This window comes from Lathamus discolor, chromosome 3 (genome assembly GCF_037157495.1).
Source record: "Lathamus discolor isolate bLatDis1 chromosome 3, bLatDis1.hap1, whole genome shotgun sequence".
Classification (NCBI taxonomy): domain Eukaryota; kingdom Metazoa; phylum Chordata; class Aves; order Psittaciformes; family Psittacidae; genus Lathamus; species Lathamus discolor.
In genome coordinates, this window is record NC_088886.1 from 46,628,375 (window position 1) to 46,653,044 (window position 24,670).

The 24,670-nt window shown below is 41.6% G+C and overlaps 1 protein-coding gene across 5 annotated transcripts in view; it reads right to left on the reverse strand.

The window, feature by feature from the left end:
* Positions 1-12,334: 12,334 nt before the first annotated feature.
* ACSL3 (acyl-CoA synthetase long chain family member 3) overlaps positions 12,335-24,670 on the reverse strand; it is a 50,368-nt gene continuing 38,032 nt past the window's right edge. For 2 of the 5 annotated variants that reach the window (XM_065675016.1, XM_065675017.1), the window contains exons 12-16: positions 23,821-23,895; positions 22,693-22,884; positions 21,361-21,475; positions 17,711-17,868; positions 12,335-14,705 (exon numbers count right to left, since the gene is read on the reverse strand). In XM_065675016.1, the coding sequence (XP_065531088.1) occupies positions 14,542-14,705; positions 17,711-17,868; positions 21,361-21,475; positions 22,693-22,884; positions 23,821-23,895 (704 nt within the window). In that variant the 3' untranslated portion in view covers positions 12,335-14,541. Of the gene's footprint in view, positions 14,706-15,630; positions 15,708-17,710; positions 17,869-18,068; positions 18,263-20,821; positions 21,126-21,360; positions 21,476-22,692; positions 22,885-23,820; positions 23,896-24,670 lie in introns of those variants that run through there. The other 3 variants (XM_065675018.1, XR_010611595.1, XM_065675020.1) reach the window with 3 other exon arrangements.

A 24,670-nucleotide genomic window follows, 5' to 3' on the forward strand; every position in this document is an offset into this window, starting at 1 on the left:
CAGGCAAGGGCACAGAAATTGCTCATCCTGGGCAAAGCTGCATGGAGCCGGGTCCCAGTGCCAGGGCTGGGGGAAGCCCTGCTGCAGAGCCCAGCCGGTGCTGCTGCAGCACGCAGATGGTGTGGTTGGCATGGATGAGGGCAGACACACTGAATTGCAGCCTGATCTCACCCCATCAGTTTGCTCTGACTGAGACAGAACTGCTGTTATCTTTGACCCTACTCTCCGTCAAGGATGCAATCAAAGCACTTCTGAAACGCTGCTGCTTCTGCAACAGTAAATCCACGCTGGCGAAATCAGTCCCACAGACCTCAAGAGCCTGAGCAAAAGCTAAACACATTTAGTAATCACCATGTTTATATTCTAGCTGTATATTCTAGGTTTTGCATTGGTGTGACGCTCAATACATGTGTTTACCACTTGGCAAGGAAGGTAGAGGTGGCAGAGAAAGATTAACACCAAGGCTAGCAGGAAGCCAATGACAGAAAGCATGTCCAACTGCCCACCCTCTACTGTAGCAACAAGACTATCCTTAACCTCAGGTAAAGTTTTGCTTCAGATTCTACTTCAGCTTAACTTTATATGAGCCTTCAAAACAGCTTTTTTAAAAAATCCTTATTATCTACCAAAAAAAAAAAATAATACTGCAGACAAAAAGGGTACAAGAACCGCAAACCAATACACATCGTTCTGAGGCTGGTGTGAAGATACCTGGGCTTGAGAAGTGGAGATTTCTGTCGGACCTGTGCCCTTCCTCCTGTCTCTTCTGTCTCAGTCCTCCAGGACTGAGAAGCAAAGCATGGCTGAGTCGCTGCCCAAGAAGGAAACAGCCTCCAGGGAGGTCAGGAGTTCCTCATTACAGCAGGAAAGCGGTGCAGGATGGATTAGAAAGGGAGAAAGATCTAATTTTTATATAGTTTTGCTATTGTGAAGATACTCAAAATATTTTCAAAATAAAGGAAGCAGGACTGAGGAGAAAAATCTTTGCAGCACTTGGAGGCATTGCTTTTTTCTAGATCCAGCATGCGACGGAGTCAGGTCAGGACCATGGGTCTTTGCTCTTGTACGAGCTTCTCAAATTCACAGGAAAACACATTTCACTGCTGCTCACTGAACCATCTGTTGCACACAAGTGTGACTGTAACCGAGCCGCTGACAAATTACAAACATTTCCCACAATTCATTAGTCGCGTAAGGACTGACTTTTTTCTTCAAGCATCTGAGAAGAAGAAAACCAAGTCAGCTCCAGCCCAAAAATCCACTCTTCAAACACCAGTGAATTGGAGGAGACTCGGGCACTGGTGAGGTTTTATTCTTTACCCCGAGGAAGTAGGTGTACGGCTCCGTAAAGGCAGGAGCCGAGGACCATGATCCCTTTGCCTGTTGGGCTGCAGGCACTGGCTGATTGCAGCTTCACACTGGTGATGCAGCATGCAGATTTGGCTGGGGAGAGAACAGAGCTGCCTGCGTCCATCCACACAGCCGGGCAGAGCTTGCTTTACTTCCCTCTGCTCCCCAAAACCACTAAGGATTAGGTTTTACAGATTGGGCTGTAGTGGCACAAAGCATCCTTCCTCTGCAGGGGATGCTCTCCTAAGCAGACCCACCTAAGTGGGACCTATCAGGTCTGGGTGAGATGATCCTTGTTGGGCATAAGAAAGGGGAGACTCAGGCATAACATGGGGACAGCTCCACAGCCTGTTTCCACCAGCCATGGAGAGAGAATCATGCTCTGCAGGTGTAAACCTTCTTTCTGCCTTTATTCATTCTGCTTGCTCTGATGGCAATTCTCAGAGCCAATTTTTCTATAAGTGATTAAGTTGTTGCCTGTCTTGAGGGCTCTGTCTCATAGGCAGCTTGCAATTATTGGAGTATTTAGCTTATAGGCATTTAAAGCTGAAGTTGAACACAAAGACGTCCTTGTCTTATTTACGTATGCATAAGCCCTACTCAACCATGCAACACAAAGTTGCTTAGGATCCTAAATAGTGTGTGTCAATATATTAATAAATAAATAGGTAACTTGTAAAGATCCTACCCCGAAGTGATATTAGCAAAGAAACTGAGACCTTACCCAGAAGAAAAGCAAATATTGTTTGAATAGGTCAACAAGGAAAGTAGGAATCTTTGTACTCAGAAGCCAGGGTCTGGCACAGGGACACCGGTATGTCCTGATGCTTATATGCATGCACACCTCCGTTCACACAGCCCAGGCTAAAATCAAGACACAGCTGTGAAGAAAACAACATGAATGTTACTCCTGAGTAATGGTTTAAACATAACTTAAATACTATTTAACCAGTATAATTATCTCTCATACCTATTGACAGACACGTTTTCTCATGCTGCACCTCCAGCGTATGAACACACTCAAGCTGTGCCCCAAGATATTCATGCAGCTCCCATTTAAGATCATCACATGGAGCAACAGAGAAAAGTCAGAGACTTTTTTTCTTTGAAGCTACCAACTATTCAGTTTATCAGACTGGGAAATAAAACCCCAGTAATTCACGTTATCCCAGCGTCACTGATTTATAAACTATGGGTACAACACCAAAGGTGGAGGTGCTACAAGCACTAGAGAGGTACTAATCTTTAAAGCTATTTGTCTCAAAAACCTATGAGAAAGGTCCTGGCAACAAAATCAGAAAACTCAGGAGGAAAAAGGCTCCAGATGTCAGGAGGAAAAGCTCCCTTTGCCTTGCTGGGCTTTGGCACAAATCCTTACTCAGTAGCTGGCTGCACGTGGTGACACGGACCACGGCACTTGGGATGGGGAAGCACACCACAGCTCTGCTCTCCCTGTCAGAAGGTCGGTATTGCTGCTGCCTGCAGCCACTCTCAGCAGTAATGGAGGGCAAACACATGGGCAAAGTCCTTGAAAAGAGAGGATCAGGAGTCCATCCAGCACCTGCATTCCCTGTGACATTAAACAGAAATTGAACGAAGCAGGGTGTATACTGTAGTCTCAGTCCAAGGTGGGAAAAGAAGCATGAAATGGTGTCAGCCTGCAGTCTTGAATAGACTTCCTAAGGCTTTGTTGCACTGAATCAGCACAGGAGCCTGCAAATCACAGTGGGGTAGAAATTTCCAGCACAGTAAAACAGTTCTGAGTACTATTGGAGCTTTCATGAAAAACAAAACAAACACACAGATGGAAATAACTGGAATCCACATGCTTAGCATTGCTGGAGTGCACTTTTCAATTATCTCAGACTGGCCTGAGCCCTAAACCCCATCCAGACAGCTAAAGCTCTGAAACCGCTCCTGGCATACTCAGGTGTGAGGCTCCTGGGCTCTCAAACGCCAGCGGGGCCTCTGCTATCAGCAGTGAAACCCACCAAGTGTGCAGGCAGGGCTTGTGTGCAGGCACCCATCGCGGCACGCAGGGGGCTCCGGAGGAGTCCGTGTGACACAGCCCAGGACCCCGGCACCCCCGGCTCTGAGTGGGGCTGAGCTCACGGAGCAGCGTGCTGCTCCCTGCACGGGAGGTAAAGCCACTGCCAGCCGGCAGCACCGGGTACTGCAGGAGTTCTGGCAATGCGCGCTGCGTGTGCGCTGCCCAAAGGTGCTCCCCGCTCCTGCCTGCTGGCTGCTCCTGGGACGCGGCCACTAACTTATCTACCTACCTCTCCTTCAGCTGCATCAGACAGGGAACTCTTACTGTTAACTCTCTGCTTTTCATTTCTATTTTTTTTAAGTTAAAGCTGCCGAAAACCACCATGAAACTGCATTCCAGGTGTGATTTCTTCCCCAGACCAGTTACCCACACAGTACCCATTGTTGTGGCTGCTGTTGCTAATGGCACCAGTTCCAAAAGGCACCTGAAGGATGAGCAGTTCCATGCGGCAGCTCCACGGAAAATCACAGCTATTGTCAGGTGATGAGCAGCCCTGAAAGGCAGAGGGAACGTGACATATTCCCGATGGCTCAGCGTTTGCTGGTGATCAGTACAGGGATGGGGGGTTGTCTCATGATACACAAACAGCTGTGAGCAGCACCAAATGAGCAGAGCCGTTCTGCTCCCCTCAGCCCCCCAAGAGCTTTCCAGCGCCCTATGAGGAGCACGATGTCTGTGAGCCCCGGTGAAGCTCAGCCCGGGCTCAGCACTGCTCCTGCAGGTGTCCCCACACTTGTTCAGGGCAGCCCTGGCGACAGCTGAGGCCCCACACAAGTACCTGGTCTAGGGCAAGGTCACACCACGGGTTCCAAAGTACATGCCCAGCATGTGGGGTTAGGCAGGTTTCTCTGCTCTTCAAAGTATTTCAGCTTCTGTTTCCCTAAGGAAAAGAGAGATGATGCAAATAAAACACATTTCCTGTTGTGCTTTGGCCAGTCCTTCCATTGAGAGAGCTCTGTCACGGTGGGTAATTTCCAAGCTGCTTCAAACTGGATAACTCCTATCTCCTGATAACTCACCACCTTCTTGAAAAACAAACAAAATCTCTCCGCCCAAAACCTGCGGCAGATCTAATTATAAATAGTGCAAAGTTTATTTAGTCATATATTCCATTGTGGGAAGCAGAGGAAAGCTCTGAGAGAAGGCCTGGGGTGCAGTGTCTGATTTACCAGCATATGCTGGCTACTTATTGCAGCTTAACAATTTAGCATCTTTTGCCTATCCTTTTCCAATTTGTCCAAAAGCCAGTCACGTTGCAGTGATTTAAATAAACAGCACCCTGTGACAGCAGGCCCAGAGACTCAGAGCACAGTGGTTCTCCCTATATACCATTTTTGGCTAGAGGAAGAAAAAGCGATCTTCATGTAGAGATGGCAATAGCAGCTCATATCTGGGATATATCAGCAGCTCCTTCTCCCAGGGTGTGATTCATGGAGGAGCCTGCCTGGCTGTTTGAATCCCCGGCTCCCTTTGCAGCCACCAGCAGCACCCCCAGCCCATGCCACAAGTGCCACAGGCCAGGGGAAGAGCGTGGCTGAAACCAAAAGGGCTTTTCATGATAACCCAGTCCAGGAGAGTGAAACACTGGTGTCAGCGGCGCCCATCACACGTGCCCTGCGTAGACACTGCAAAACAGGCTGATAAACATGGGCTTTGGGTACTTGCTGAGCATTAATTTCCCATGATGGCATCTGAAGACACAGCAGCCTCACTGGCAGCCCTCTGGCTCACCTGCGGGAGCTCCATGAGGAGGAGCCGGGCTGGCATCACACCCTGGCACACTGGCCCAGGAGCGGGGGAGCCCAGCCATCCTTCTGCGCCCAAGGCCGCCTGCTCCTGCTGAGCAGCGCCCTTCAGCTGACAGAGATAAAGCTAGACTGCCCTCTGCTTGCTGTGCCCCTCCTTACATACTTACTGCGCAGCAGAACTCAGCGGAAAAGCAGAAGCGGGGTTGCAGCAGACTGGTACCACTGCCGAGGCCCTGCGCACAGCAGGACAGCCCCAGCTGGGACATGCTCAGGGCAGGAAAAAAGGAGGCACGTTAGTCCTGCGCTCTGTGGCAGATGTGTTACAGTGCTGGGAGCAGGGAAGGTCTCCGAGGAAAAATACACAGGGTAGCAGAAAGCCGTAAGCCAGGGAAGTCAGCAGGTCCCCAGGAGCACGGGCAACGTCCTCCCTCCTGGGCACCCAGGGAGCAAACCAGCTCATGATAGGATCAGGAGGTGATTAACCGAGTAATTAGTGTTGTAGGGAAGGGCAAGAGGCAAGTGCAATAGTTTACCAAGCCCATCATGGCTGCTGCTGTCAACAGAAGAGGGAGATAGCTGCGCATCCCCTCAGCACAGAGAATAACAGAGCAGGGGCAGCATCCTTTCACCAGGAGCACTTCTTGCAGCCAATGAAACTGTAAGACATCACAATGCAATTCATTGCCTTGTTTAATTTTAACTATGGAACATTTAGATTAATGCAGAAAGGAAGGTGTCAGGATAATGTAAAATTTTGTTATTTTTTTGTTGTTGTTGTTTTCCATTTCCCACTGAACCAGGGGCTGCTGCACTGACTATTCACAGATCCTGAGGACAGCGAGCCTTTGCTTCCAATGCAGGCACTACTCAAACCCAAACTAGCAGTGGGCCCACCCTTCCAGAAGGACCAGCAAAGGCAGGGTGGGATATACACCTGCACACAGGCTGCTCCAAGCAACAATCACACGCTCACTGTTTCAAGACATCAGGAAAAACTGCATCTAGAATCCTCTACCAGTCAAGACTTACAGAGAGCATCCTTGCCTTCTCTGCAAGCAATCCATTGCATCTTCATCTACTATAGTCCAAATTTTGTGAAGCAATTCACAAAGACAAAACATCACTTATTGAAAAGACCACACCAGAAAGATCTGGTGTGATGAAAAGTTACTGGCAGAAAGTAAAGCTGACAGAAATAAACAGAAAAGTTATTTAGAAGCAAGTATCCCTTTGTACTACTGGGAAACACTCTGAAAAAAGTCCCAAATCTCATCTATTTATGAAAGCATTAGGAAAATTATTGCAAAGTATGTTATCAATGGCACATCAATGAATATAAGCAGAAGTAAATACAAAACAAGCAGACTGGGGTACTAGAGGGCATGTGAGGGCACAGAACCTTTTCTGCATGCTCAGAGGAAACGCCGTATTTGCAACTGGAAGGACAACTACATTTGAGCAAACTAAAGTTAGGCTATCCAGAGCCAGCAGCGGCTCCTTGGATTTAGCGCTGGAAGGAAGCCAGACATGTGGGATCGCTCACCATTGGCAACATTGCCTATAACAAGACCCATCACCTGCCATTCCTGGTAAGCATCAGATAATCCACTATTAAACACATGGAGGAATAACTACATGGGAGATGCTTACAAAGAAATATTACCAAGTTTATCAAGACTTCAAATAAAAATAGGTCTCAAATATTAGGACATTTTGCTCATAACATCCTTGGTGAGACAAAACAGGTAGGCAGAAACTACCCTCCAGAAGCTCCATGCTGATCCACACCAGGTAGGGACAATCTAAACCTTTTTAGCCCTAAATCCTGCCCTTTTGCAGGTCACTTACACAACATTTGCCTGCATGTGTCAGTGAGTGTAAGTGCACATGCAGATATCCCAGTGGAGTTGCACTAAAACACAGTTCTATTGGACCATTTTGATACAGAAATTATTCTTTAAAATCTATCCCCCCCCTCCCCATTTTTATGTGGCTATTATGTGACTTTGGCAAGAAGGGGCAGAAAGAGAACGCGGGGCTGAATAGGCCAGATTGCTCACTGGCATTCTCGGTCTTCCTGCTGCTTTTGTTACACTACTTTGGCTGGAACAGACCAAGTTCTGAATTGCAACAAAATTAAGCAAAATTGTTTCATTTCCAAGAAGCCTGGCAGCAATACCCAGTAAGCATGGGCGAGATCCAGGGAACTGATGAGACGTGAAATTCTTAATGAGTTTTAGCAACTAGTTTCCTTACAGCTTGTTAAACATCCACAACCTGCCTTCCAGCTACGCCAAACTATGGAAACGATGCTTTCCAGGTCATTCTTAAATCCCATCATTCATGCACTGAAGCTTTAATAACAACTATGGATACATATGGTACTAGGAAAGGTATCAAAATAGGGAGTTTGCAGCAAGACTCCTGATGCAAATCCTCTTAGGAAAAAATGAACTGCATCTGATCAGCATCATTAAGGTAAATGTCTAAATAAGTTTATTAATCAGCCAAGCACCCAGGACTTTTACCAGGCTGGTATACAGTTAGTTTTATGGGAATTCTATACACTTTCTTTTGCTAATAACACCTCCACGTTTCAAAATCATTCTGCTTCCTCCCCACCTTTTATAGGAGCCCGAAGCAAGAGAAACTCTACGGAAACATAAGGATCTGTGTCAGTATCTTGCCATTTCAGAGGGATTAAGGACACCACCCACCAGGCCTGTTGCTGAACAGTTACTGTCATTACATACCAATCAAGCCACATGAACCTTCCTGTTAAAGCATTTACATTCATAAAGCTGTCTCTCAACTATCCGGGGGGGAAATACAAAAAATCCCAACCCCCAAAACAACCCTGCCACTAATAGCAAGTTAGAGAAAAAAGTAAACACATGCTCATAATCAAGTGGGAAAGGGCACATCAGAAGAGGGATTAAAACATGGCATGTGCCTTTTTCCCTGCTGTTGGACTTGGCAGTGCTGCATAACCATGCAGCCTGAAATAAAGCATTGTTTTGGTGCTACATGCAAAGAATATGTTATTATGGACAGCCGCACCACTCCTTCAGGCACTTCAGAACCCATCTGCCCCACCAGGGACACACTGCGTTTCTATGAGCCGTCTCACATTGGGGACCAGGCAGCAGTCAGGGGATGCCCATCCAGGACCACACACAAACACAAGTGGTTCAACTCCCAGCCCTGTGGTGACGGCTGCAACATCCTGATGTCAGGCAGAGAGGCAGGTGAAGCTGAGCAGCGGTTCCCTTGTAAAGCAGGAATTAAATGCTCGGTTTAAATCAGTATATAATGAAATTTGGAATTCAAATCTTACAGAGACTATTTGCTGAAAGTTACTGGTGTTTAAGTTACAGGTTTGAGCTACCTGCACTTGCTGCCCCTGCAGCCACAGCAGCTGGATCCCACCCAGATGTGCCCATCAACATCAGTTCTGGACCAGCAGTTTGGCTTCAGTTATCCATGTACCAAAGCTACCCCTCCTGGGAACATGCGCTGATTTCCCAATTTTCACTGTCCCCTCAGAAGGCAGGCGAGAACTACAAACCCTTTCATTCCTGAAAAGTAAGTATTTCTACCGCTGCCTTCCCAGCACAAAGTAAAGGCTGACCCATCACCTGCTCCCTCAGCTTGCCAAGGGATGACAAATCCACTTCATGCACATAATTCCTAGGGAAAGACAGTGGTAATTTTCCACACCCTTCACCTTTCATGTGCTCTCACCTTTTACAAAGGGAGGGCCTGGTCACCCAGCTGCAGCCCTCTGGCTCCAAGGCCACTTCTCAGCTATTACCTTGTGGTGGCACGTAAGAGCAGGTAATTTAACTTTTCTTGACAAGATAGAAATTGCATATACAAAGGAACATTAAAAGATATTAAATGTCTCATCTGCCCCCCCCCCCCCCCCCGACTTTTCTGCTGTAGGCAACAATAGTAACTCAAGACTGCAGCGTTTTCATTTGTATTTGGTGTCTATTATTTTGGATACTGTGCCTCTCTAATTGCTTCCTTAATATTTTCTGAAAAGTAAGGCTAAGAAGTAAATAAACCAAAAATGGTTACATGCTTATCCTTTCTGAAATTAGTTGCTATCATAAATCACCTACTCTAATAATTCAGAACTTGTTCGCTTTTAATTTTATTAAGGAGCCCCCTAAAGGCATTTTAGTGCCTACAGATGTCTAAGGGCAGGTGAAGGGGAAATCAATTAAAGTGTGTCATACTGCCCTAAATTAATGGGGGGGGGGGGGGGGGGGGGGGGGGGGGAGTTTTAGTCTATAAAAAGTCAGTATTTCTTAAGAAAAGAAAATAAACCTTGAATGTAATTGAAAATCAGGAGGAAGCTGAGGCCTTCTCATGGCTGATGAAAGGGATACAAATAAGGATCAGCTAGACCGCAGGGAAGGCTTGACATTTGGCCAGCACTATGCAGACCTTATGCATCTGGGGAACCTGTAAAGACACCCCCCCCCCCCCCCCCAAAAAAAAAAGAGGCATTTGTAAAGTGCGATGCCTCCAGGTTGGATCGTTTCCAGTGACAGTTTGTGTGCTTGTAAGCAAAACCTTAAATGATCAAGACCCCTTCAGCCCACAAACTTAAAAATTACACACCAAACGTAAGCCCTAGTGCACTTAGTTAAAAAAGTATCAGAAAGTTGCAGCTTGACATAATGTATTACCATAGCTGGTGCCCTTAAAGGGGGTAAATGGATCATATGTAAATAAAACAGAATGGAAACTTTTATCGTAGTGGCAACCCAGGTTAACCTGATAACTAATGCTCCTGCATTCATCCAGAAACAGTCCCGTTTATTTTGAATATTGGACAAGACTTGAAATAAGAGATTCAAAAGGCTCTATCGGGTATCATTTCTACTGCTGAATTAGCAAGCCCAGCACATAAGGGTCCAGCACCCAGTCCAGATGTAAGAACTCACTAACAACAATATTTACAGAACACACACCAGCAACACCTGTATAGCACAAATGGCCAAGTAATCAACCAGCACATTCGCTCTCTGAATCACACAAGCTTGTGGCTGTTTACATAGCAAAGTGCCAAGGTACCAAAGACGAGCAATGCAGGAATGGAGCCTTTTGCAAAGGGTTACCAGCAATATGAGGCAGGAAGCAAACCCAGACAACAAGCCCACCATCAGACAGGTTCCTTTTTGAACTGTCCTAACCCACAACCCTTCTTAAAAGAGCCATGATTTCAGCGAATGTAATTTAAACTCAGTAATTTATGTAAATTATGTAGGCTCAGACAGATAAACACAAAATGGCACTTAAAAAACTGGACATACGGGACCCGATTTGTGAAATTAATTTTATTTTTGTAACATGGTACCCAATTACAAATAAATAATTAATACAACATAACTCGATTAGGGATATACAATGTTCGGGCAGTTCATCGTAACAACCAAGATCCCACTAAAAATGAGTTTTAAATAACCAATTCAATAACATACAACTGGTCATTCAATTAACTTTTCAGCCTGGTCCAAGCTGTATGCAAGTTGGAGATTGTTCCCCCTACCAGTGAAGAAACAGATGTACAGTTTTACACTGAGTCCAAAGTAGTTAATACATCACATTAATAAAAATTAAATGCTGCACTGCATCACCGAGATGTAGTTTTAGTACAGAATAAAAGCTTGTGAACTTTAGCAAGATAAAGGTTATTGCAAAGGAGTCTTAGGTCCTATAGCGATTTCTGCTCAAACTTGCAAGCTTTACAGGATGTATTTTTATGTATAGTTTCAATTCCATACCCGTCTCTGCATCCTACCTATAAAACCAGTAGGATGAAGGCATACATCATATTCTTAGTTTTAGCCGCACATAGGTTTTTGCTTGTTTCAGCAAAACATTTTACTACTGGTACACAGCTTCTCACTGAGATACAGTCCTGCTTGTGTATGATCTGCAACAGCAGCATCAGTAAGTTTGCAAGGACTTTTGACATGTAATTTTTTAACTTCCTAACCTATTCCAGAAATACTATTCATTGCAAAGAACACTTATGACATCCACATTGAATTTAGCCTCAAGTCCCAAAATATTCTTAAAGAATGGTAGGAATCTGAAGAAGATTCACAGCACCCTTGGAATTTCTCAGTCATTTTTTATAATTAAATATGTAAATTTTCACAACAGAGTACGTAGTTACAATTTCCAATGACTCAGAGTCCTGGGAAGTTTATAAATATAAAAGCTTTATTAAAAATCCCCCCTGTTGGGGACCACTCAGGTGAGGTATATGTTCCTAGTTTGAACGCTAGAAAGACTTAAAAATTGCAGCTCTTTCCACTACAAAATCCCCCGTGTGATGGAGATCATGACTTCCAACCATGCACTTATGTTCCTAATTTACTCCACAGCCTTTGGGACACATGCTACACATTCCAGCAGGTACTTCTGTTCTTGTTACACTGGGCAGGGGAAGATATAGAGGAAAAAAGGTAAGAAAAAAAAATAGAGATCGGGTAAGTTCCTGCCTGATGTGTAGTGCATCTATACAGGGTTGCAACAAACTCCCCTTAAGTTGTCTTGCTGCTCATTGACAAGAGCACTGAGTGAGAACACAGTGGTGGCCAAAGTATCTGACAGGCAGAGCAGACTGCAGGCCTAAGAATGTCAGAGCAAGGCAGCTCAGCACCTGAACAGCAGCAATAGCAGCTGTGATTTACTATCCCATTATAGCCCTGGTCAATTAGTGAGAAGCATGGGCACCCACAGGACAGGTGGCTTTAATGGGACATGGAAATACTCAGAATCTTGCACTATTAAAGTCAGCCTTTTTTTATAAATCAAAGGAAAAAACATACTCAAATATTTGAAGCCCATACAAATATTTCAAAGCCTATTTCCAGCATTCAGACTAAAGTTAATGAACTGCTTTATTTTCACATCCTGTAGAAGAGATAAAGGTCCGTAATGAATCTGACACCTAAAGAAAGAGGAACTATATATATTGATATCCATTTTAAATACAAAACCCCTGAAATGTAAAAACAAAAGCACAGACTGCAACCCTATCTTGTGACTGGATTAGAAGAAAAATTACAACTATTATTTGCAAAACATTTAAAAAAAATAATTTATGCAATTTATCCAAAAGTGGATCTAAACCCTTCGCAGAATACTAACTTCAGATTGCTGAGTTAACCAAAGACAGATTTATTTTCTTAAATCTGCTGCACAATGTACCAAGTGATATACATAGTACTTCTGTAATTTATTCATTTTCACTAAAATATTCACCAAAAAATATTTGAACAATGTACATCCTATGTTGAGTGTGAACTATTTAAGAACCTGTTGATGCAGCACAGATACATACTGAAATATTAGTCATGTCTAATATATGGTGTGACATTTCCCTACAGACTTGGCAAGTTCCACATCTGGAATCTGGATTCTTCAGTCATTTTCCAACATTAGTCTTAACTGTATTTCCCAGGTCTTAATTTATGATCTAGATATAGCAAGGCATTAATCTCAGGAATGCAGTTCCAATTTCTCTTTATTGCTTCTATTTCCATTTGACAAGTTACACCTGAATTCACCAAATGGTTAACAGTTTTTCATAGACAGCAGCAGGGGAAATCCATGAGCAGTGGGATAGATGGTAATGTAACAAAATATAATACAAACTGTATAATGTCATCAAAATTAAAATAAGAACCTGTTTGATAACTTTCAACTCCTATGAAACAGCTTTCTATGATCGATGGATCATAGGAAGCAGTTAAATACTATTTCAGAAGATTTTAAAATGAAAGTATGTATAGCAAACATCTCCCATAGCTCCCATGTCAAATGCTAACAGCAGGAGCTCCCCCCCCAAAAAAAAAGCTTCTGCCATTCAGAATTGCTACATGCTACCATAGCTGGGTACTTAAGCAAGCATCAAGACCCTGATTTTTAGTACAAGTAAACAATACACATGAAAGAATAATCTCCAAATTAAAGCCATTTTAATATTTGCTCCATCAAGAAGATGACTGATGTATGCCTTTTCACATTCTCATGTAACCCCGCTTAAAATAGTCTTTCTAGAAATATTTTGAAAATAAAATTCACATCTGAAACAAATCTAAACATTCTCTGAAGAGGAAAATATTCCCCGTTAGTCTGTCAAAGAATATTCACGTATCTATAGTAAAACAGGAATTGAAACTCCTTCCCAAGGTAAGAACTGGATGTAACAAACCAAGCAACATAAGTAACTCCAGCTGACAAATACTTCAAATATGTGTTTTTAAAGCAAAAAATTACAAATAAAAGAACACAGAATTAAAGGGAGATTTTTAATGGCACAAAGGGCAGCTAGGCACTGTGTGAGCTGAGAACATAACTGTCATTATGACTTTAAAAATCCCCCCAGTTAGATTTGGGTTGCAGCTAGGCAGAACAGGGGTTTTGCCAGACTCCCACAAACAGTGGAAGAGCAAACCAAGTGTAATGTCCAAACCTAATGAGGAACAACAAAAGCTGTTACAGTCCCTCTGCTAAAAGGAGAGGACACTGTCAAACTTACCACGTGAAATTAATGCTGAGATTTCATATTAGTTTTACACAATTCAACCACTGGATGAAATGGTTATGAGCCATGTCAAAAAGGAGTTTCTGTATTTGAGAGATTATTCTTAGGTTTAACTTCTGCTGTGTTAATAGCATCTTTTGTATTAAAGAAGCATCAACCAATACCTGCAAGAGTACCTGCCTTTATGCAGAGCTGTGCCATGACCGCCTTTTCATTTTCAGATAAAAATAAAATTAACCATTAGGCACATATTAGAAGTGTATTACAGAAGCTGGAATGTCAAACATTTTCTCCCTCAAATTCACACAGAAAAACAGCACAGCAACAAATAACATGGTCCTCTGTTCGACAATGACCTTGTTACAAGCATTTTCAATGTATATAATGTCACAACATCAATACCTTCTTATCTTTAAATAATTAGGTAAAAAAGGCCTCTAGTATAACCATTTCTTATATAGCCAAGTTCTCTTTATATACATCCAAATTTTAAAGATACAAATAAAACATTATACAGGATTTATAAGTGTTTAAAAACGAGGCTTCAGAAACATGGTTTCCCAAAAAGACTCGGGGAAAATCCGCAGACTGACAAGGTAGCGGAGAAGACTGGAAAAAAGGAGACAGACACAGGTTTGCTGCCATAACATTTTACTAAAGTTGCCAGTCATCATGGTGCTGTTATCAGAAATAACGGGTTAAGCTGAAAATGAGGAATGGTAGTTTCCTGTGTTGATCTCAAGCGCTGAGACAGGCAATTCAAGTATTTCCTATTTGATCCAAGCTCACTGTAGCAAAGTGGTGCAGAAAAAAAGGAATTATTTTACATTTTTTCCATACAATCGATCAATGTCCATCTGATAGTACGCCGTGAGCTCTTTGCGTTTTAGCTTGAACGCATCTGTCACCAGACCAGTCTCAGGGGTCCAAGGATCAGGGCTCAAACGAATTTTTACTGGTATTTCAAACTTCTCCAGATTAGCTGTAAAAATACAAAACATAAATGTAAGCATGCTTCTACAATTACGAGCACAAAAGGAAGAACTGTATTCTCACATAGAAAAGCATGCGACATAAATGTAGTGTTCCTCAAACCCACCATTAGCTTTGCAAGCCCGTGTGGGTCACAGGTAAGAGTGACAGGGCCCATCAGAAACTGCTCTCCAGTTTCCATGGAAATAGACATAAACCACAGCTGTTTGGGTACCTGTGCTGTTCCTCAACTTCAGAAAATCCCCACTGTGTGGAAGTGACAGCCTCAAAATATACACTGTTATATCAGTGTTATGATCCCATCTTCTGGAAATAGTCTTAAAATCCATATTACTTAAGCTTGAAAAAACAGGGTTTTGGTTGGTTGGTTTGGGTTGGTTTTTTTCCCTGATAGTTCTCAACTGTTCAAGGAAGGTAAGTTCATTTGGCAGCTGTTCCCCTCACTGAAACAGAATAGTGCTCTGCATGGTACACCTTTAGCAGAAACCAGTATCCTTTGCAAGAGTTTCTATTATGCTTTCAGACATAATAGAAGAAAAACAACAACAACAAAAAAGACATCAACAGATGGGCAATATTAAAATTATTTTCTGGTTAGGAAAAACCCCACAAATATGAAATTATTCTGTGCTACCTGTCAGTTTTAGATTTCCCTGTGCCTTTACTCCTCTTGACATTAGGTCATTGGGCTTGGATTGTTGTGTTGGTTTTGTGTTTTTTTGCAATCTAGCATTAAAACTCATTAAATTACTTTAAAAGTATATAATACCAGACTGAAACAAAAACCAAATATGAAGTAACAAAATGTGTAAAAGTGCCTCAGGATTAAATCAAATATTCCATTTAATTAATTTTAACATATTTAGTTCTCTTTTAAACAGTTACTGCTACACAAAAAAGAAGAGGAAAGTGACCTTGTACATGCTCTCCATCTCAACAGCTTCTTAGAATGATTTGGCCCATATGCTCCATGCCGTGAAGAAAAACAGGACTGGAGACATAGGGCAAGATAAAAAAAAAGAAGTCTGCTGCAGTACTGAGTCTACATGCCTCGTAAGAGTATGCTCCTATAACAGAAGTCTGCAAATACGCTTATCATAGAGTTTAATACAAGTAATATGGAGGAGAGACAAAGATTAACAAGATAAAGATAGCTGGAAGCATGAAGTTATCCAGGGTAAAAAAGATGTGGACAAACTGCAAAGAGGTGCAGGACATCATGATACGAAGTGAGCGCAAAACACAGCAGAAAACATTCATTGCATGAAAGTGTAAAGAAGAATGTATAAGAGAAACAAATTTAACAATGGCCACTTAGAAAAACCCAACATTTTGTGGTCATAACCAACAGCTTTACTGAAAAAGCTCAGAGCTTCGTAATAGTCAAAAGCAAAAAACAAGGCAGAAATTATTATGAAAGAAGGGACAAAATGTCACAGTGCCACTGTTTAATTCTGCACCAGCATCATTGAATAGACTATGACCAATTAGCATGAAAAAAGATACAGCTGAGAGGGGAAGTGGCTGACACACCAGAGGACTGTGCTGCCATTCAGCGAGACCTGGACAGGCTGGAGAGTTGGGCGGGGAGAAACTTGATGAAATTTAACAAGGGCAAGTGTAGAGTCTTGCATCTGGGGAAGAACAACCCCATGTACCAGTACAGGTTGGGGGTTGACCTGCTGGAAAGTAGTGAAGGGGAAAGGGACCTGGGGGTCCTGGTGGATAGGAGGATGACCATGAGCCAGCAATGTGCTCTTGTGGCCAAGAAGGCAAATGGCATCTTAGGGTGCATTAGAAAGGGAGTGGTTAGTAGGTCAAGAGAGGTTCTCCTCCCCCTCTACTCAGCCTTGGTGAGGCCGCATCTGGAATATTGCGTCCAGTTCTGGGCCCCTCAATTCAAGAAGGACAGGGAATTGCTTGAAGGAGTCCAGCGCAGAGCCACAAAGATGATTAAGGGAGTGGAACATCTCCCTTATGAGGAGAGGCTGAGGGAGCTGGGTCTCTTTAGCTTGGAGAAGAGGAGACTGAGGGGTGACCTCATCAATGTTTACAAATATGTAAAGGGTAGGTGTCAGGATGATGGAGCTAGGCTTTTTTCAGTGATATCCAGTGATAGGACAAGGGGCAATGGGTGTAAACTGGAGCATAGGAAGTTCCACGTTAACATCAGGAAGAACTTCTTTACTGTAAGAGTGACAGAGCACTGGAACAGGTTGCCCAGGGGGGTTGTGGAGTCTCCTACACTGGAGATATTCAAGGCCCGCCTGGACAAGTTCCTGTGTGATGTACTCTAGGTTACCCTGCTCTTGCAGGGGGGTTGGACTAGATGATCTTTTTAGGTCCCTTCCAACCCTTGGGATTCTGTGATTCTGTGAAGTATAACAAACAATGGGGGAAAAAAGAAAAAGAATAAATCACAACTACCATTGTGACTGTTCACTGCTCTTCCCATACAAGAGCTCAGCAGAAGGAAATTGAACTAGCAGATGGCAGAGTTAAAACAAACAAGAGGCACTTCTTCACATGAACATAGCTGAGCTGTGCAAGTCTGCCACTGATACAGAATACTTACACAATCTTCAAAGGTGACTAGAAGAGTTAATGGAAGAAAAGTACTGAAAATTATTAACTAAAGACACTGCTTTCAGTTCAGGGAACACCTCAGATACAAACCACTGGAAGCTAGGAGAGCTCCTGTCACCACGGGCTTATTTCAACTATGCACTGCCACGTAGCGTGTCAGACAGTATGATCCGTAACACACATAGATCTACAGATGACCCACATTCTTTTGGGCAAGCAGCTAAAGCCAAAAAGCTACTACAGGACATCATAAAGAGAACTAGACACACATGTACACGCCAGTTTCTCAGGAACTTCATACATGTTTTATGAAATATACACTCTCAAGGAAATATTTTTAGGCCTCTGCTTATCTGTTTCAGAGACATCACAGTCCACAAGATTAATACTATCTGCCCAGCTACTCACCTGCCATGGCAGCCTCAGCTAGCACCTTCAGTACCTCTTTTTCCATCTCTGGACTGTTACAGATCTCTTCCCAGGTTCCTTTAAATCCTTTCTTTCGAGCTAGTTCTGCAAGCTCCTTTTGATTTGGCACAACAAATCCAATGACATAAGAATGGAAACTGAGAAATATAATGTACTTTAGTATGAATTTTGTAAACTTAACAAGTCTTCAAAAATAACATTTCAATTTGAGGGGTTTGCAGTTAACACAGAGATATTGCTCTTAACAGTTGGCTTTTGTTCACCTGATAATTTTTCTCAAGTAGTACACAAATCACCTTTGCCTGCTTAAAAACAAATAGAAAGAGAAGCTACTTACCTTACAGCAACTGGATTGCTTCAAGGTGTGCTGTCCATATGCATATTCCACTGTGTCTCATGCTCAAAGCTTTGAGGAAGCAGTACCCATACGATGTCAATGCGCCCTGCCTCTCCTCATGTTTTGCATCCCGGTATGAAGACTGGTGTGCGGCTTCCCTACCTCAGATTCCTCTCAACTGCAGAATCCAGTTACTGTAGAGGAGTAGAGGACTGCAGTGAAGAGGGGTTGGGGAGCAGGTTGTGGAATGAGCATATGCACAACACATCTCAAAGAAAGCCTGTTTCTGTAAAGGCGGTGACTTCTCTTTCAAGTGATTGTCCATACGCTCACTCTGCTGTTGGCAATCTTTGCTCCTGATATGCCCAGCACATATGAAGCTGTGATCTCAAAAAGTCTTCAAAGAGCACCAAAGTACAATTTGTCCTGAAACAGGTATTCAAGATCTTTCAGATGGCATAAAGTTCAAGAAAAATGAGAACCTCACACAGCAGAATCAGAAGCTGAAAGCAATCTCAGAAGATTATCTAAATTCATTTGCCTACCTTTACATAAAGTCAACAACATATACCTCTCTGATTCTGCCCACACACACCTCCACTCATGCTATACTCTGTACTTGTAACTTGTCTAGGGTCTGTAATGCATGCATTATGCATGAAGGCATCCAGAACACAAAGGACTGGCACTTCAATCACTGGTACCCATAGTCTTTTGACAAGCTTAAGGTCATGTCCAGCAATATCACCAGTGTCTCCAGGGATAAACAGTATATAAAAGTAAACTGTTTGAGGATTAGCCTCAAACTCTTGGTTCATCCAAATTTCAGCCTCCTGAGTAAAAGCATACTTCCTCTGGACAAACTGTTTTATCCAACTATGCTTTTTTCCTGGAAAGAGCACCTTGGCACTCACAGCTCCTGAAACGTGTAGCTTTTCATTCTGTACTTCTAAGTTAAATCCTCACTTGTTGCAGTTCAAACGCTAAAGCACTGTTTGTTTTGAGAAGTAACCTGAAGACCACATCATCTCTCTGGAGCAGCTACTTCCCTCTACATTACTGTTCCTTCGGCAGATCTTTTGAAGATGCCTGCAGCTTCAGTCTTAAAGAGATCGTAACAGCACAAAGGAAGAAGTTCTCAGAATTTGGCCCCTAGGACCTCCTCAGTCATCTCCTCCATGCTAAAAGATTTTGTCAAAACATCTCTCCTACACCAGACATCCTCATTCCCCTCCTGTGCTTGAGATCCTACCAGAGTACAGCCCTCAGGCCTAGGGTAAGAAACATACTCAATGATGCTATATGTGGATATCACCATCTCCATTCTGTAAAGTCTGGTCCTTACCAGCTGTCCTTGATCTTCATGTTGAGAACTCCCTTGGCTTTTTTGCCATGTTTGCTCATTCCTCTGGTAACTGCTCATTTTCTTGACATTACACTTGAGACCTACTGAACACATCTTGGATAGGTGAAGTGCTGATAAAGCAGCAGCAGTCTCCTCTGAAGGCACTCTAATCATGATTCCTTTCAGAAAGCATTTTATTCCTTATCTCACTGAGTATTTTGGCTGAAGTGGTCAATTAATACAGCTTTTGAAGAAGCAATATTATGCAAACACTTCTGATTCCCTACTACCATATTCAGAGGAGTTTTGCACCCCAAGATCTAAGGTCAAATCACAGATATAACCCATTCCCAGAAGTCTGTCCTCCTTGTCCTTTTGCATGTGGGAGATAGAATAGCTACAAATGGCCTCCTGCTGCATATGAGACTGCCGCTCAGGCAAAAGTATAAGGAGAGACAGGATATAAGAGAGGTCACAGGCACTGCTGATAAGCCTCCAAGCTCACATTTGCTGAGGTGAGTATATACCCACAATGAAATGTGCATATGGACAATCATTCAGAGAATCTGTAGCACATGGCTACGTATGCCAAATAACACACATGAAAGCATTAAGAAGAGATACAGCAGCATTAGAAAAAACAATCTGGAATGTATTTGTACTTACTAGATTACTTTTAAAGACTGCTCGTAAGTTTTCCTACTTTTAGGTAATAGACAACACACAGACTGCCAGAGACAAGTGCCTGTCTGACAAGTACATTTTAGCCTCCAATATTAGGCTGGCCTGACAAAATTAATGCAAAATTTGATAATATAATTTCAATAGCAAATTTCAATCCTAGACCAGCAGAAATCACCACCTGTTGGAACTTCCTTCTCCACAGACTACAGAGGTTGCTCAGAAGAGGCACATAACCTCAGGCAGTCCAAGCAAGCAAACATGAGACTCACCTAGTGGGTCAAAACCACAAATAAAGCTTAATATAACAGAACTTTCCTCAGCAGTGGTGTGCCCAATGCATGTTAGGCTATTGAACCACGACTATCAAAACTGAAGTTCCAGGATGAAGTTCCAGGATGACTACCATTAGTTAACACAAAAAATATCACAGAACCAGGTGAACAAACCAAAAGTTAATTTTCTATTTATTACTAGTGAGCAATTCTCTGGTATATTTGTCCTGGCCTCTTTCAAAGTTATCAAGTGGGGCTTTTTTTTGCCATATTGGAAATCAGAGTATTTCTGGATCATTCATAAGCTCCAAAATTACTTTCCAAACATTTAAATGACAACAGGAAACAAAGACCACCTGAAGTATATTTATATGTTTAAGTTTATATGATGCACAGGTAGGGAATTCTAGAAATAAACTTTAGACATATATGGGCTCAGAGATGTCAATTCATTAGTACACAGAGAAAGCAATAGAAAGGACATTTGATATCACTTATTAAACGTGTGTTTGCAAAGTATTTACAGACTGTTTTCTCTCAAGCTGCAAAGCTTCTGCTGGTGTTAAAGGAAAGCACTTTCAATGCACAAGCCAGCTTCTGAGCTGTTAGTGTTTCCCCCCTCCCTTCCTGTGAAGAAGACATCACAGCTAAATACAGCAACGAACAAGGTGTCCTAGGTCTTCTGTAGGTAATCATCTCCAAAATGCTTGAGTGATATCTATCATGAATGCAGTCAGAGCTTAGCTGCTTTTCAGACTGGGGAAAAGGAAAAAGACACTAATTCTTAGCATTTTCCAATAAATGGTGAAAAAAAAGATGGGAAAATAAAAATAAAGACATACATTATCAGATGGTTTAGTTCTGATAAAGTTATTCCACTGTGCAAGTAAGAATTTTTCAACTGGTTTAAAAAATTCCATACATTGAGTGAAAAAAAAATTTTGCTTATGGCAAAGAATACAGCAATGATAAAGTAGCAGCTGCCTCTTACCTGCTTGCATATGCACAAATATTATCTACCAGTGGAAGACTCTTTAGAGCTGCTTCTACTTTGCCAAGAGAAACATATTCTCCTGCCTGTAGTTTTACAAGATCTTTTTTACGATCTATTGAGGAAAAACAGGAATTAGACATTAAATACAGAAGATTTTAGACATAGAATTTTATACTTTCCTGAAATGTATGTATAAAAGCCAAAAGGTGACTCACATTTGGTGAACGTATGAGAAACATTTAATACTAGGTTTCCAAACTTTGCGTTTTATCAATCTTTCCCTATCACAAAAATGAGACATGATTCAATTTAACGCATTTTGTGCCTTTAGAAAAACATTTCCTGCATGACAGCACTGTCATGTGAATGGAAGACTACTAGGACTATTCAAAAGCCAGTTTTTGTCTGAAAACACACTTTGTGCTGTCTGGTCCAGATGCTTAAGGTAGGAGATGCTCTATTTGGTGTCATTTTGTTACTCATTACCAGGCTAAATCCATATTTAAAGACCAACTGTCACCTGTAACGTGAACCACAACAGGAACTGAAACTTAAGCCCAAATTACTTGATCTTATTGTACATAGCCCAAAGGTGGCAAAGGTCACTAGGACAAGGTGGCTAAGAGGGCCTTACCCACCTAGCCGTGAGGGCAACCAGAAGCACCTCTCCTTTATTATGCATTTTGATGGTGCTTCGTGCAACCAGGCAAGGTAGTTTTGCAGCTGAACAGTCTGATCAGTGCAAGACAGCTGCAATGGGACCTAAGATTTTTCTGATACAATAAACCAAATATACTTAGTTTTCAGGATTAAAGAGAATCCTGAATCATCCACTACCTTCAAGAGACACATCTGGTAGTTTATATGGCATCATTCTTGTGCCTATAGGTATCAAAGGATTATGGGTCTATCACATCCTTATGTATAACACCTTTACCTTGCTATATTTTTCTCCTAGATATTATGAAGAATGACAAGATTAGAACGCGGCTTAATTACTGAGCACATATCATCAAAAGAATCCTGTCAATGAACCAAATTCTAGTTACAAAATCATAAAAAACTAAGGCTCCATTAGCCTATATTTAAGTCTCTAATTAATACCTAGCCTCATTAGAGAGGAGTCAATGTTAAGACTGTTTTAAAAGAAAGCAACTGTTCCAAAAATCAGCTTTTAAAGCACACAATCAAGTTTATGTTAACATATCAGAATTTCCCTGTGATACATGCTATGGTTTTAGACTGCATACAAAAATACTGAGATTTTGGGGGGCTAATCACAATATTTAGCAGAATCAGAAATATGCTCGCCTGAATTTATTAACTCACCAATAATTTTTAGACATCCATCTTGATGAAACTCTCCAATGTCACCAGTATGGAGCCACCTCTGCCCATTCTCATCAACAGAGAAGTCATTTTTGGTCCGTACTTCATTTTTGTAGTAGCCCACAGTCACATTTGGCCCTCCGATAAGAATTTCACCTCTAGGATATGGTTTATCAGTGTTGTAATATCCACCTAAAAAAGCAGGTTAAGTTAACAAGAACTGAAATATTCCAAAGCAAAGATTCCTATTATTTTTACAATTTAAATATAGAACTAAACGCTTTACTACGTCCTTAGACAAAAGTTTCCACCTGCCTCAATAGTTTACTTGCCTCTAGTTCAGTTTCAATTCTATGAACCTTTCTGCCAAGCTTGAATGAGATTAAAAAAAACAAAATGAATGAACACACAAAATCATAAGAGACAACAAAAACCTACAAAAGAGATTTCACCTCATATTTTAGGAAACTAAAAAAAAAAAATCCAACTATAAAGTTTCACATTAGCCCCAAACACCTTTAAGCATTAAGTATTTCTACTCTACAATACATAAAAGCCTACAGAGAAAGGAAATCACATAAATGCATTTCAAACTTCATTAAATATATTTTGTATAGCATCCTTTAAGCATTCCATATGTCAATTTTAAATGAGTTTATTAACAATAATATTATATGGACTACTTTAAAATAATTTAATGGCAACAGAAGGTATCACACATGCACTTCGTTTCAAGCCTCCTGTATCCAGCATGTCTAAGGCACAACATACACAACCTGCACCCTGTCCTGCAAGAACACTAATCTAGATCAGAAGGAGGTACAATGCTGTATACACTTCCACAATACGCATATACAAGTACAGTGAATACAAGATAAAGAGTCATAATACAGTCGAGGCAAAAAGCCATTCACATTGATTGCTCTGTCTAGATATTTTAAAACCACTGAGGAATTTACCTTTTTTCTCTCCCAAGTTCAAATTTTTATAGGTAAAAGTAGCCTTTAAAAATTAAAAGGCCAAGAAATAGATTTCTAATTACTACTACTTGGCAAAGCCCAATAGAGAAATAGCCATAAAAAGTTCTTATAAACACACTATAATTAAATCACATACAGAAATTCTCACCTTCTTCCCAGTTCATTAACTTGATTTCACAACAGACCAAAGGTGCTCCCACCCTCCCTGTCGTGTAGTCCCAAACTAAAATATAAAACAAAAGGTATTTTTCAGTAAAAAAAAAAAAGTCAGAGTAGGAAGAAACAAGGTCTTTGTTGTCATGCATCTTATTTAGTGAAAATTAACATTTATTTCTAAACTTTAATTCATAGAACAGAACTTCCAAGAAAACCAACAGATCTATCAAGGTCACACAGCTAAAATACTTACCCCGCAAACAGAACAGATTGCTGTATTTACAGATACTTCCAGTCATATCAATACAGCTTTCACAGTAAGCTACCCATGTGGATCACACTTCAGAAGTGGCACAACACCTTTAAATAGCATTTGCTGGACTAAGATAAGTAGAGGTATTTCATAACAATTCAGGGATACTGTATTATTTCGATTCACCTTCCTGAAGTCTCATTTCCAAACACTTCTGCATCTAGGCATGTTACTGAAGAAGTATCACTGCAGACTACATTTGTATTACAGTCCCATGTTACAGACACCATTAAGTTCTATGGTATGAAATTCAAAGTCTGGTGCAGGCTTTTGCATTCAATTCTTTATTTTCATGAAGTCTCAAAATTATTTATTCAGTTCAGCTGCTAAGTACAATAATGACAAGATCCCATTCACATTATTATGAGTTTCTCAATTACAAATGAGAATATTTTTTATATTTAAGTCGCCAGCTTTAGAACAATGTATCAAAATTAGTATTCCTACTGCTTTATATATTTATGATTATAGGTAATTTCCAGGATTCCCCAACTAAAATTTGGTGGCATATTCCAAATGAACAGACTGT